At 35.7% G+C, this 14,999-nt stretch overlaps 2 protein-coding genes and 1 long non-coding RNA gene across 3 annotated transcripts; 1 reads left to right on the top strand and 2 right to left on the bottom strand.

The window, feature by feature from the left end:
- The first annotated feature begins 2,496 nt into the window (after positions 1 to 2,496).
- On the top strand, positions 2,497 to 7,277 carry LOC114312699 (putative disease resistance RPP13-like protein 3). The gene is made up of 2 exons (XM_082869936.1): positions 2,497 to 5,505; positions 7,066 to 7,277. Exon 1 carries the CDS (start codon positions 2,813 to 2,815, stop codon positions 5,483 to 5,485), a length of 2,673 nt encoding a protein of 890 aa, XP_082726062.1. The 5' UTR covers positions 2,497 to 2,812; the 3' UTR covers positions 5,486 to 5,505; positions 7,066 to 7,277.
- An 888-nt stretch (positions 7,278 to 8,165) lies between these two features.
- Positions 8,166 to 9,376, bottom strand: LOC145788860 (uncharacterized). Its single transcript, XR_014330259.1, has 2 exons — positions 9,302 to 9,376; positions 8,166 to 8,771 (listed from the first exon to the last, which is right to left on the bottom strand). It is a non-coding gene; the product is annotated as an uncharacterized LOC145788860 (long non-coding RNA).
- A 414-nt stretch (positions 9,377 to 9,790) lies between these two features.
- On the bottom strand, positions 9,791 to 14,697 carry LOC114312698 (putative aldo-keto reductase 1). Its single transcript, XM_082872178.1, has 5 exons — positions 14,554 to 14,697; positions 13,700 to 13,813; positions 10,675 to 10,847; positions 9,976 to 10,072; positions 9,791 to 9,868 (listed from the first exon to the last, which is right to left on the bottom strand). Exons 1-5 carry the CDS (start codon positions 14,695 to 14,697, stop codon positions 9,791 to 9,793), a joined length of 606 nt encoding a protein of 201 aa, XP_082728304.1.
- Positions 14,698 to 14,999: the final 302 nt, after the last annotated feature.

Raw genomic sequence — 14,999 nt, 5'->3', positions numbered from 1 at the left:
ATCTGTCCCGCGATCTCCGCTCGAGCTCAACACAGCCCGCTCGAGCGGACTGACCAAAAACTGCGTGCGAACAAACTGAGATGCGCTCGAGCGTAGGAGCATCCGCTCGAGCGTAAAATCACACCTTCCAATATTTTTACAGGCGACTGCAGAGATGCTGAGAGCTTCCAATCCCCGCTCGAGCGTCCCTTTCCCCGCTCGAGCGGGACGGCCAAAAAATGGAAAAACTGGAAAAATATAATATGATCGAACAGGCAACTTTTAATGCATTTTTGCATTTTGCTTCGGGGGCGCTGCCCCTCGACCCCGCCGTGGCGCTGCCCCGGACCCGCCAAGGGGCGCTGCCCCCTGGACCCCCGCGAGCTGACCGGGCAGCTCGATCCCCGTCATAATCAGCGAAGTGGCAATCTTGAAAGTATTAGCATCACAAACTTCTCTGAAAAGCACAATTCGGGTTGGATTCGCATCTAAACACTCATAGCCTCACTGAAATAAAAATGCGAATAAAATTACAACTCAAAGGAGTTTTGTCAAACGGGATTGCCAAGAAATAAAACCTAACATAAGGGACTCATTTTCCTTTACCCAGGTCATGGACCTGCCTTAGTCGCACAGGCAAGACTAAGGAAGCCCCTTTGGGCTTGCTACTAAGGCACAGCATGACTGATAAAAGGCTTGGCTATGGCCTTCACCCTAGGAAGCTGGGGAGTTTGTGGTTAGGTGGCTAAGGGTGAAGGCTTCGCCGAGGTGAACACGAACATAGTTGATAGCAGACTGATGGAGTCCTGAGAATGCATGTACTGGCCAAGTAGAACTAAGAAGGCAAGTGCAGCAGCAAGGTTTACCACTGCAAGTGCACTTACTGAGGTTCGAGCTGAGAAGACAAGTACAGCGGCAAACACTCCCGCAACAACTGCACTTGCTGAGGCTCAAAAAGGAATTGCAGTGCCAAACACTCCTGTCGCAACTACACTTGCTGAGGCTAAAAAAGGTAGTTGCGGAGGCAAACAATTAGTACACACTACATGCAGAGGGACACATGGCACCTTCAGCCTGGTGGCTCATGGCAGAATATTCCATGGGATCCTCTGGGACACATGTCTTCTCTCTATTGGTCACTTGGTGTCCTCTTGGTACCAAGGAAAAGCCTATAAATAGGACCCATTTCCCAAGGTTTAACAAGAGGAATTTTAGGGATTTGGGGAGATGCTACCCATTTGCGTACTGCTATACATTTCTTCTTGAGCTACTGTTTCACCCTCACCCAGCTGCTCACTCTTCAACTTCCCAGACAGTTACAGCTGCCCATCCTCCAGTCATTCCACCACTCTTGGACCATTAACATAGTTTTGCCTCTCTAATCACCTTCCTAACCTCGAACCCTCCTATATATATATATATTTAAAAATATATATAAATTTTATTGATTTATGTCACATTTGTTCTTTTCCTTTTTCATGGCCTACTTGAAGTGACAAAAAAAAAAAAAAAAAAAAAAAAAACCTTATCATCAAAGTGATCCATTTTTCTTTTTCTTGGTTTCATACGCGCATGCGTCCTTTGCATACAATAAAATAACAATGGTATTAAAGAATAAATCTTAAAATTAAGCTTATATGTCATTTTCTTAAAATAATTGTCCATTAACTTTTGTTACCGTAAACTCCTCTCTTTAAGTTTTCTCCATGAAAAATTATTAATTAATCATGGAGGGTTCCTTATCAATCACAAATTACAATACTCCCTAATATATTTTAATCATCTAATATAAATTATGACCCCAACCACCAATATCTTCTCTTTTTTCACATGATGGACCACCCAACACATATACCCTGTCAATTCGAGGAAACTTATGCAGTCAGGGATACTATTGGATCTTAATTATCGGCAATGGCAAAGATGCCCTTCAACTTGAAAGTATTATATATGTATATACATTTATTTTAAAAATATATCAATTTTATTAATTTATATCACATTTGTTCTTTTTCTTTTTCATGGCCCACTTGAAGTGACAAAAAATTACTCAAAACCTTATCATCAAAGTGAGCCATTTTTCTTTTCTTGGTTTCATGCGCGCATGCGTCCCTTGCATATTATTTTTCTTTTCTTGGTTTCATATGTGCATGCGTCCTTTGCGTATAATAAAATAACACTAGTATTATTTGAATTCAAAAATTAAATTAATTTTTTAAATTTAATGATTAATCAATTAATTGCTTTTATGTTTTATTTGTCTTACATTTATATCCCTTTTAATTATCAATCAACTATCTTATTTATACATTATTAAATTTAAAAAATAAATCTAAATATTAGATTTATATATCATTTTCTTAAAATAATTATCCCGTTAGCTTTTGCTACCCAAACTTCTCTCTTTCAAGAGCTTCATGGGTACTTTTCACCGATTACAAATCACCATCACTCCATATTTCCCAATCACAATGAGCAATAACTTCTCTTTCTTGACATGGGTGGACCACACAACACATCCTGTCATTTGAGAAGACTTTGTGCGGTCAAGGATACCGACGTTGGGATTCGATCTCACCGGCAATGGCAAAGATGCCCTTCAACAAGTCCCTTGAAAGTCCCTTGCCATTGTTTCCAAGAAACCATCCATTAGGTATTGGCTTAAAACTTACATTAAATCCCTCTTCTTTTTCAGATGCAACAAGTCATTTTCAATCAAAGAAGTGCTTTGTTGTTCGAAGTGATTAAGCCCTTACATTTTCCACCTTCTTGAGATCAAACCACCCAAATTCAATACGTATACAGAGTGTACAAAAGAACATAACTGCCAAGGATGGTTGATGCTGTTGTCTCTTCCGTAGTGCGGAGACTTGGTGGTCTTCTCATTGATCAAGTAATTTTTTTGCAAGGAGTGAGAGATGAAGTCAACTATCTGAGAACCAAATTGGAATACATGTTGTGTTTCTTGAAAGATGCAGAAGAAAAACAAGATCAAGACAGTAGGATACGCAAATGGGTATCCGATATTAGAGATGCTGCTTACGAAGCCGAGGATATTATTGACAAGTTTATTCTCAAAGTTGAAGGAGGGATTCCCGAAAGGACAGGGTTCAAAGCTTGCCTCAGAAAGTACTTTTGCATCTACAAACAAGCAAACAAGTATGGGATAGGTAAGGAGATTCAAGAATGGAAGAATAGACTTGATGAAATCGATCGAAATCATGAAATTTTCAAGATTAGAAATATCGAAGCTGCTGGGGAGGGATCAAGTAGCATGAATGAGAGATTCAAGCAACTACGAAGGACAACACCTTATGAAGACGACCAACATGTTGTGGGCTTCACGAAGGATGTTGAGTTACTGACATCTAAACTTCTCCAAGAAACGCCCCATCAATTTGTGATTTCGATTGTGGGCATGGGCGGTTTGGGTAAGACGACCTTAGCTCGAAAACTTTACAACTGTAGCAGTGTTGGAGATAAATTTAAGCGTAAAGGTTGGGTTTCTGTATCCAAGGATTACAACATCCAGAATCTTCTTCGAAAAACAATAAAATCTTTCAAGATGCCAACCAGCAAAGATGAATTGGAGATGTTGGAAAAGATGGAAACAGAAGATTTGGAGTGCCATTTACATGAGTTGTTGAAAGAAAGTCGATACCTGGTGGTGATTGACGATGTATGGGATACAGATGCTTGGGAAAGCTTGAGGAGAGCCCTCCCAGACAACAAGAAAGGAAGTAGAGTAATTATCACCACTCGTATCAAACTTGTTGCCGAGAGTTCTGGTAGGATAAAATATGTTCATGAGCTTCCATTTCTACAACCAGAAGAAAGTTGGGAATTATTTTGTAAGATAGTAGTGTTTCCGGACTATGATGGGGTCGATGATAAAACAAATCGTTGCCCTCCAAGCTTGGAGGAATTGGCAAGAGATATGGTCAGAAAATGCCAGGGCTTACCCCTGGCCATAGTCGTCTTGGGTGGGCTATTGTCAAGAAAACATCCCGATGAGTGGCCCAAGTTGCAGGGCCGCTTCTGGCGGCATGTAAGCGGTGACGACTTTAAAAGCCATGACGCGGCTCATGTTACACAAATATTGGCTTTAAGTTTCACCGATTTGCCTCATCACTTGAAGTTGTGCTTTCTTTACTTGGGGTTGTTCCCTGAAGATTTTGAAATTGAAGCAGAGAGACTTATATGGTTATGGGTGGCAGAAGGTTTCATACAACAAGCAGAAGGAGAAACTTTAGAGGAGACAGCTGCAGAATATCTAAATGAGCTGATTGATAGAAATTTGATTCAAGTAGCTCAAAGAAACTGGATGAGAATTAGAAGATGCCGAGTTCATGATCTTCTTCGGGATTTTGCAATTGAAAAGTCGAAGGAGTTGAATTTCCTTCATATCTATGATGGAAATGTTTATTCCGCACCCTCCTCTCCCTGCAAACATCGAAGACTAGCTTCTCATAGCTGTGGATTAAAAAGGTTTGCTTCCTTTGATCAGTCATCAAATTTGCATTTACGAACCCTTTTGTTGTTCAACTCGGAAAATGAATCCGCCGAAATAGGGGAGTTACAATTTCTGTACAAAAAATTGAGATTGTTGAGAGTGTTAGATCTTGAGAAAATTATATTCAATCATTCCCAAGAAGAAACAGAGCATGTAAGCTTACATGATGCAATAGAGAAGTTGATTCACTTGAGGTACTTTAGGATAAGTGACCCCAAAATAAACAAGATTCCACCATCCATTGGTAACTTGCAAACCCTACAAACCCTGGAATTTTCGGAATTGGATAGCCCAATTATGTTACCAGATGAGATATGCAATGCAAAGCAGTTGAGACATTTAATTGGACGCTTCAAGTGGCCTTTCCGAGTAGAAAACCTAACAAACCTTCAAACTCTAAAGTTCATTGAGGTTTATGACCGGATGGAATTTAATCCATCAAGGGATTTTATCAATCTTCGCAAGCTTTACGTAGTATTGAATGGAGAAAGCAAGGGGTTCACTCTAGACTCTATTGGTAGATTAAGAAGCCTCCAAACATTATATCTAGATGCGAGTACGGACACTGTTTGGAATCCTACACTGCAACCACTTTCTCACTGCCAGCACCTCCTTCAATTGAAGTTACATGGAAAAATAGGAAATCTACCAACAGAGATGCACAAATTCTTACCGAATCTCAAATACCTCGACTTGGAGGGATCGGAACTGGAGGAAGATCCTATGCCGTCATTAGAGAAACTTCCAAAGCTGACAATTCTTGACTTGTGGAAATACGGCGTATATAAATTTGCTTGCACTGCAGGAGGGTTCCCTCAACTCGAAATTCTATTTATTTACGGGAGTGATGTGGAGTTACAAGTGGATGAAGGAGGAATGCCTCTGCTTCGGGGTTTGGTCATCCCTAACAATGTTAGCATCCCAGAAAGATTAAGGTCCATCCCTGTCCCCAAAAATTGGTATATCGGAGACGATAATGACTGGCCCTACTAACGAAGAACACAAGTTACAGGGTGAGTAATAGTTGTTGCCAGAAAATAAATTGTAAATAAAAGGTTTCCTTTCTTATAGATCACTTTCTATACGTTCTGGTTTAACTTAGTTAATAAAGCTTTTCAACTGGATAGGCAGGCTATGGTAAAGTTTATTTGTACCATGTATAATTAAATATATAGTATGTATATGTGTGTGTTTTCTTAACAACGTATGTTTGGTAAATTAGTTAGGTGAGTAGAGGAATAATAAGATTCACATTGTTTGGTTCTAATTTTCTTAATTTAACTTTTAAAAAATTGACTTCTTTTTTTTAGGGAATTTTTTTAATACTATAAGCATTTTTTTTAAAAAACTTTTTTTGTATTCTTATTATTTTTTCAAATATTTATTTTTTAGGTACATCTAAAAAGTTTTTAAAAAAAAATTTTGCTTAAAATATTAAAAACATGTATTGTATTTTCTTTTTCTTTTTTCTTTTTCTTTTTTTTTTGTATTTTTTGTATTTAGTGAATTTTTTAAAGTTTTTTTCAAAAATATTATACTTTTTATTTGTATTTATATTAAGTGTATCTAAAAAGTAAAAAAATTACTTAAAATATTAAACAAATTCATTAAAAATACGAAAAATAAAAAAATTCAAAAAATTGAATTCAAAAAATTGGAACCAAACAAGGTGATTATGATTTCTCTTCTAGTACTTAGGTGAAAAAAGAAAAAAAAAATTAAACAATTATGATTTCTCATCATTGTGTTTGGGTAAACCAAAATAAAGGAGAATACATGTGTTTTTTTATTTAAATATTACTATTAAACCAAACCAAATGAAATCAAACCAAACCAAGTCTTAAGTCCCATTAAATGGTATTTAAATATTACTACTGAGGGCCAAAAATTAGATTCACTTTCTAACTCTCTCATTTATTCTTTAATTATCAACCAATTATCTTGTCGACACATTATTGATCTAGAAAGTGGGTTTAGAAAGAGAAAACGCATGTCTTTTTATTAACAATGTTTTGTATCTAGATAGACAGTTTAAGTATTTTGATTTTTTTTTAATACAACTATCGTTTTTCACCAAAATTGGTGAGAAACAAAACAAGAGTTTTAGGAGTTTTTTTATTTTTTTATTTTTTTACCAAACTAATTCATATATGGACTTGTTTTCTTATCTGCCAAATGATGAATCCAAGCATTTAGTTCCTTGCTAGTTTAGTGAGTTCGACAAATGAAAAGATTTCCGAGGAGATATTATCCAGTTATCTCAAAAATTGTGCTTAGAAAATGGGATAATCCTGTTATAATATGCATTAGTTATGATTCAAATTAATATTGATGATGTGTAAAAAATTAAGCGGTAGTACTATATTTTAGATAGCATCTCCACATCATAGTTCCACGCTAACACATGTCCTACCTCAAGTAAGATAATCGGTATATAGTAATTGACTCACTCGTGTGATAATTGATATCATTCTTTACATACATCTTTAAGAAATTTGTTTTTCATTTTTTATTTTTAACACATTTCTTACAACTTAGTTTTATTTTATTTTTTCATTTTATTTATTTAACAGGAATGAAAGCTGGAGGAAACAAAGGAAGTGGTTGGTGATGCTTGTGTGCCTGTTGTGCTGTTGGAGACTTGGAGTTCTTTTTATTTAATTAATAATTTTTCCTTCTATTTGTTGTCATGTTGGCGTGCTTGTCATGTTTGGTGTATTTGGATTTCCGATGACTTCTCTTCTTATTATTTATGTATAAAAGATTGATGTGCGGTTATATTACTGCTACTATCGGCTATTACTTTTTAAATTGTGATGATATATATTGTTATGAACATCCATTCTATTGTCAAAATATATATTTTCTATTTTAGTTGGTTTTTTAATTATTTGGTTATTTTAATCTGATTAAAAAAAGTTACATTTGAGACGATAGTTGGCTTTTTTTTTTTTTTAATTGATTTGATGATTGTAAGAGAAAAAAAATTAAATAATTATAATTTAAATGTAACATTTTATCTTATTAATTATTTTAATTTTTTTTAAACTATTTTAACCAAAAAAATTCTTTCAACCCAACTTCCCAAACACCCCTTATAACACGGTTAATAAGAAAGGCTATAAGGAGATCACTTGACGGCTGAGTTAAGCTCCTCCATGACGCCAAGGAGCACAAAGCCAAATAGAGCGTGTTGCAGAGAACGTGTTGCAGAGAGTTGGGTGGTTAATAAGAAATGCTACAATTAGAGTCACTAGTTGAACGGTTAAAACTTGACATTTTTGTAGACTAAGGAAATATTGGCCCAAAATCCACCACCACCAATACCAATAACACCGCCACGGTCGTCACCACTGACACAAACGAAAGTCCTCTCTTCCACTACCGCCAAAGTTTTGATGAAATCGAACTATAACCGATGATTAGAGTATTTAATTGCCAGTGAAGTGAGATCTACAATTCAAGTCAATACAATGGCGTAAAACCTACTATAGTAATCTAACTATATTAACCTACTAGTATCATATCATGCGACAAAAAAAGATTTAAAAAAGAGTTTCCCCTATTTTTCTCAATTATGGGGCTACATTTTGGGCATTAAACTTGGTATTCATATCTCATTCATCTTATACTATGAAAATGCTTAGCCAAAAGATACACAAACATCACAATCTTAAGCCAAACCAACTTTCATAATAGACATGACCAAATATTACTTGTTAACTGCCACGAAGGACAGTTTTAGCAAAAACATGAGCCAACTCGACTACTTGCCGACTTACCTTACATATATTTACATAATCAAAACCATTAAGTAAAGATCAAATCTCCAAAATTAGCAGTTGTGAGGCCCAATCGCATGATGATGTACCACGAAGCTGTTCGACCAACCATAAGCAATCTGTGAAAGAACTTGAATATCCCGAACTTGACACCATCGGAACACATCCAAACATGCGCGGGTTTCAATTGCAGTGGCCACAATGTTGTTAAGACGACACACCAAAGCCACAACAAGCTACAAGAGGAAATACAAAATTGACAAAAACATTATTAACATTAATTCCATCACAAAAAAAATATAAAGCCAATCACTTGGAATTCTTTGGCAGTGGTGTATCTGCAAAAATATATGAGACATGAGTAAAACTTTTATATATTCTAGGCCCCGCAATCTTGAGAATGGGCACGGAATCAGATATCTCTTTTAAATCATCTACTGTGAGCTTCACTCTCAAGGCACCAATATTCTCATCAAGGTTTTTAATCTAAGTTCTTCCTGCAAATGTATAATGCGAGGTTAAATCTAACTTGACCATTCAAAATACAACATTAAGGAGCACATTTGGAAGTTTTGGTTTGTTTTCAAAACTTGTTTTTTAAAAAAAATTGAACACTAGTTTGGTGAAAATAAACATCAAAAATCAACAAGGATCTCTCTCTTAAATTGATTAACAGCTGATTTGATTGCATAAACATCCACTTAAAACAATAACAAAATATTATTAGAGCATTCAGTAAACATCCAAATATGATTAAAAAACTAAAGAATTTTCAAAAAAACTAATAAAAACTAATCATTCAATAGAAGTTACATTTAATTTAATTCAAAAGCCAAAAAATATACTTCGGCAAGGTTTAGGTTGGATTTTAAGAAAGACCACAACCTCCTACTTATCGAACTACTTACCAGGGAATTAAAAGTTTTCGAGGTTTGTTCAACGATTCATTTCACCTTCCAGCATGTTTTCCATAACTTTTCATGTATTATTCATTACCAAGAAATCAAAATTTTGATTAGTCACTCACCGGGAATAGGCATCGTATCATCCCCTTGATGAAGAACCCATGCAAGTGCGAGTTGAACAAGGGTACAACTCTTCTATTTGAAGATAAAAGATCTTGTTGTGATCTAAATTCTGCCCTGTAAACCTAGGAAGTGCTAGCTGATAGAAAGAAAAAGTCAGTCATCCATTCATCTAGTTGTTTGACTAACCAAAAGAGGAAATGTCTGAATGAATTAACACTCTGTTTTAGCAAAGATTATTTTCCTATGGAAAACATTTTCCAATAATTTTTTTTGTAGAAGATGCTTTCCTATCTTTGTTTGAGACCTTGAAACTAATGTAGTAGTTGTTCATTGTATTAGTGATGGTGTTGGTGGTTGTGGTAGGGTGTTGGTGGCTGTGTTAGGGTGTTGGTGATGCTAGTGTTGCAGCGTTGGTAAGACCTTATTTTGGAAAACGTTTTCCACCTTTCAAAAGTAGAAAATGTTTTCCGCCTAAGTAAACTCGTTCTCTATCGACCACATAAAACGTTTTCAGTTGCCTTTGATTTTCCATTGTACCAAATGCCAGATAATGTGGAAAACATTTTCTAAAATAAATTTTCAGCCAAAACATGAGCATTAGTTCACAGAGATGATTTTTATCTAACATTAATTAAATTGAAGTAAAATAAAAGATATAGATCCAGTTCATCACCAAGAAGCTATCTGTAGGGACACTCTCCACAACTGCCTTGCCAGCAAAAAACCCATGAGCAGTAGGGGAATATGGAACTATTGCAATTCGAAGTTCCCTGATAACCAGAACATGGTTTAGAAAAAAAATATGATGAAAGGATATATCAAAACAAATTGGAAGTGTAACTAAAAACAGTAAATGGCTAGAAGTTTAAGATGCAAATTCCAATAAAGAAGAAATCACTATAAAAAAATAAAATAAATTATTATAGGAAATTAAAGTTAAAACAAACAGTAGGGTGTCTTCTCCTGATAAACATATTTTTGTGAATAAAAAATGGCAACCCAATACATGAGGCTAAAGCGAGGTCTTAGGAGGGCAAGATGTCCACAGCCTTACCCCTACTTCTGGAGAGGTGGTTTCCGTAACTCGAACTTGGGCAGCCAAGGGTACTAACGGAAAGCCTTACTATCAAGCAAAGCCGCCCTTTCAAACATCTTTTTGTGGATGAATTTTTTATTTTAACAAAGAGCAACATTTGAACAGGAGCCTCCAATTTTTTGAATAAAATATAAGTAAATTCAAGATGAAGATTCTTGGCCTTTCTTATTGATGTACTCTTGATGAACCTCCTTTGTACTTGAGAAAAAAAAAAAAAAAAAAAAAAAACCCTCAACATGAAGATTCTTGCAGAATTTTGGAAGCAATATGAAGCACCTGCAAAGCGGGATTATTTCTTCCTCAATGTCTCGAATCCAAAGGGAATACTCCATTTGTAGAGCAGTAATAGGATGAACAACATGTGCCCTCCTTATTGTGTTTGGGCTTGCTTCTGATAAACCAATGTATTTTATTTTACCCACTTCCACCAATTTCTTAAGTTCTCCCATCTGCTATTCAAAAAGAAAATTCAGCACCAATCAGTAAATATTTCCAATGTCACTTAGATTAAGGAAAAGATTCCAACTAATTAGAAATGAGTGGCAACTAATATGGTGCTGAAGTCCATAGTGGAGGATTCATTTAAATAACTAAAAAAGAAGTTTTCTCTTTTCTTTTACTGGAGGAATTTTGATAGACACAGCTCGAAATCGTAACAAAAAACACCGAAATCGTAACAAAAAATGCATTGTGTAAGAATTCATAGTTTTTTTTAATTTTATTTTATTCCAGTAATGTAGTTAACGCAGGTAATGCCAATTGGCGAAGTGATGTTAAACATCCCTCAATTTATACCCCAAAAGGGTGGCTTGCTTTCATCACTTTCTCTCTCATTCAACTTGTGTCAAGGCTAAAGACAAAACCTATAATACATAGATATAGTTTTGATGTCGACTCCTTTTTCTCACTCTAAGAGTAGTGAAGTTGAATTCAAGTGAAAAACAGTTAGCTCAGGCAGCTTGAACTGAAACTCTTCCGCCCACAATAGTCCGCACCGGTCTTGTGTTACCTCACTAGCTCACTGACCTCGGCATATCATGGCAGAAAGCGTCTAGTCTACTCTGTTTTTTCCACCTCACGCTCTCCCATCTCATGTCTTTTCTGAACTAGCTATGCCCATGGGGGGACTACAGACTCCCTCAATAATAGATAGGTAGGGTAGCAATCTAAGAATTAGAACCATAAGAGTCAAAGTTCTCTTTTGATTATTTCAGATTGATTAGAAAAAATAGATATAAAGAACCATAGGATATTCAAACGATAAGTTAATCCCTAGCCAATCCCATAGAAGGGATGAGCCCCTTTGCTCAACTTCCAGTACAGGAAAGGCAATCCTAGATCCATCCTAATAAAAACAAAAAGGCCCCCGACTTTGGGATGCCTATAGGAGAAAGGCACCTTAGGGATTATCCAGACAATCACCCTTCTTTTAGAGAGAGCTAACCGTACACGTAGGGGGGCCCGGGGCGAGTCCAGTCCCTAATCAAGCACTTTCTATCTATCTTTCATATTGAGTGCTCTCAGAGGTGTATGCCTTGACCCCTTTACGGATGTCGTAGCACAAGCTTGACTTAATCTCTAGACCACCTTTGTCCTCGCTTAGACCCTTATTGATTAGATTAGGGCACACTGCCACTTTTATCACCAAGCTGACCCTGGATAGGCTTACCATCCCGTGAATTAGGAATGGCAGAGCGAACCTGAATTGAAATATGCACCATAGCACTTCGTCCACTCTCCTCTTGCACAGTTGATCGGGAAGTATATCCGTATGTCTGCTGTAGTCTATTTAAAGCGTTCTTACCCTTTCTTGTCTGGAATCAAACAAAATTGTTGAACCTGTGTAGTGGGTAAGGAATCCCCATTTCATTAGCGAAAAACAAGAGTTATAAGCTCTCTCGTGTGAGATCACATTCGTTTCGAGTTTCTTACTCTCCATTAGCAACGGGAAAGGAGTCTATCTATCTACCTAGCTTTGGTAGATTTCCCCCAACGCAATCCACAGATATTTCACAAATCCCTTGGTGGATAAGTCTAACGACTCAGCATCAGTGCGGAATTGGTTTGAATATGGTAAGTTTACTATAGGTTATATCATGAAAATGCCAAAACAGAAGACGTTTCCTTTACAATAGGTAGTGCTATTTCTTTAAATGATTCTATTGGTAATGCCACTCCTAACATGGATGTATATAACAAGTGCAAGTTGACTAATGCATGAAACACCTATTCCGTAACCATAGAATATCTTTTGCTGCTGATCTCACATCGAGTTCTCCGCAGGCGTACAAGTCCTATAGGTATAAACAGTGTGGCCGTACCTCACTACATACGACTTTCTTGCTCTGAACTACTTCTCAAAGGCTTTCTCTGCTTGAGAAAATGAGAATGCTTTCAGAAAGAACGAATGCAAGGTTTGAGGAGAAGACATAGACTGAGAAGTAGGAAGCTGGTAAAGACCATTTCAGTCAAGGTTTCAAAAAGTGGTGTTACATAATGGTTGCAGCCGTTAAGCAACAATTGTGGTGGTAGGCACTGCGCATTACACTTGCTTTTGCCATGTGACTGAAATTCACATGTGTAACGGCCGTTCCGGTGTTACGTAACGGCTGTAACGGCTTGTTACACACGATTACACACATTTACAATATCATGAACAGCTTTTTTAAAAAATAAAAAATAAAAAATAAAAAAACTTACAAAATATACATTATACACATTATACAATATTCAGTAGCTCAAAAATAATTTTTGTTTAAGTCTCAATTTTTATTTTTATAATCATTTCATTTAATAATTGTAAATATTTTTTTGTTTAGTTAGTTCAGGAAATGGTCAAAAATAATATTGTAGACATTTAAAATCAATTATTCTTAAAAAATAAATAACAATAAGAGGTACAATATGGATTTATGACATATTAACTATTGAAATTAAATGTAAAAAGCTCCTTTTATAGTGATTTAAAAATATGAAATATATTGAATCATACTTAAAAACTAACAAATATTGATCAAAACCTATTTTAAACCCAAATAAATGTGATTTTGGAAAAAAAATATATGCGTATCGGGCAAGTTTTTTTTCAAGTTGTGTGAAAAATAAAAAAAATCATGGTTTCGGTTACTGCAATTGTTACGCTACGACCTTTATAACCCGCAACTACAGCCGCACCACCGCAACCTCTTTTTGAAACCTTGTGCAATGATAGCCCTTGAAGAGAACTTGTTTAGTGAGACGCCTCCGAGGGACGAAATTCTTGATGCCATTTCCGAATAGACAAATAATGCCCTACAATAACCCAAGGACCATCAAAAAGGACATGATCATAATCATCTCTATTGGAAAGCCTTACCAAAAAGAAATCCGATCCTAGATCCACAACCTTCACATCTCCCATAGCTCCCCACATCTGCTATAAACGATCACACATAAACGGAAAGCTAACGGACTTACCTAACAATTTCACAATCAACGCGTTCCGCAAGAGTTACCATTCTTTTTATGAGAATGAACAAAAGAAAAGAAAATCAATAAGCCAGTTGTCTATCTTGTCAAAAAGAAAAAAAGACTATGGCATCCTTTTAGGCATTGGTTTTTTTGGGATTTTTTTCTACTTTTTATCGACGTCAGTAATGATTCAAGATTTTTACATTTTAGGTTCATCTAAATGAGACAATCCTTACAAAAACAAAATAAATAAATAAAAAGGAAAAAGAAATGATTTGAAAAAAGTACACTATAGACGAAAAAACCAATGCATGTTTAGTACTTTTCAAAAACAAATTGCCTAAAAAGTTGGTTTTTTTGGGGGGTTCTTTAATGGGCTTTAAATATATTATAAATGGAGTGGCCAGGCTAGAATTACTCATGCCAAGCCCATCCCAAAAAGTAAACGAGCTCAAAATCTCAACTCAACTCATGGGCCAAATATCTATCTCAAGCCATAGAATGGATTGGGCTGGTTGGGTCATCAAGCCCATGACCACCCTAGCCTAGGTAGATTTAAAAAGTAAATAAAAAAAACAACTCAAAGTTGAAACAAGTTCAATAAAAAAAAAAAAAAAAAACACCACTGAAAAACAAAGCCAACTTAAAACTAGGAACTAGACTTGAGGTTCATTGGTAAATGGCAAATATAAACAAGATACTTACAGTCTCCTCTATAGGTCCTGATGTGTAAATCCAATGCACGTAGTAGAGATCAATGTAGTCCACACCAAGGCGCTTCAAACTAGCCTCACAACAGGAGCGCACATATTCAACAGTACCCTTCACCACAACTTGAGTAGGTTCCATTTTTGACAATTTCAAATTTTGTAGCTAACTGAACTTTTTCTTGAGGCAAATCCTTTAATGCTTGAAAATATTAGGATGAACAACTGAAATATCACACAAAATTGTCAAAAAAGCATATTCATTTTTTCTTTGGAAAACAGCCAACAAGACTATCTTTGGTTTGATTTTTAGAATAAATTTTCTAAAAACAAAATAAAATAAACAAAAAACTAATTTGGCATAAAAAATTAAAAATACTTATCATTTTCACAGGGTTTTATCTTTTGGGGAGGCAAAAATATTCTTTGAAATTTTGAAAATAC

The sequence above is a fragment of the Camellia sinensis genome, chromosome 5, assembly GCF_055761805.1.
Source record: "Camellia sinensis isolate YWXY chromosome 5, ASM5576180v1, whole genome shotgun sequence".
NCBI lineage: Eukaryota > Viridiplantae > Streptophyta > Magnoliopsida > Ericales > Theaceae > Camellia > Camellia sinensis.
The sequence above is the reverse complement of the archived record's forward strand: the minus strand, read 5'-3'. Positions and strand labels throughout refer to the sequence as shown.

Coding starts and splice junctions, on each gene's coding strand:
- LOC114312698 (XM_082872178.1), bottom strand. CDS start 14,697: ATGGAACCTACTCAAGTTGTGGTGAAGGGTACTGTTGAATATGTGCGC. Junction 10,848..13,699: donor TCCTTTTTGATGGTCCTTGG/GTTATTGTAGGG, acceptor TTTGAATAGCAG/ATGGGAGAACTTAAGAAATT. Junction 9,869..9,975: donor TCCCTACAGATAGCTTCTTG/GTGATGAACTGG, acceptor AATTTATTTTAG/AAAATGTTTTCCACATTATC.
- LOC114312699 (XM_082869936.1), top strand. CDS start 2,813: ATGGTTGATGCTGTTGTCTCTTCCGTAGTGCGGAGACTTGGTGGTCTT.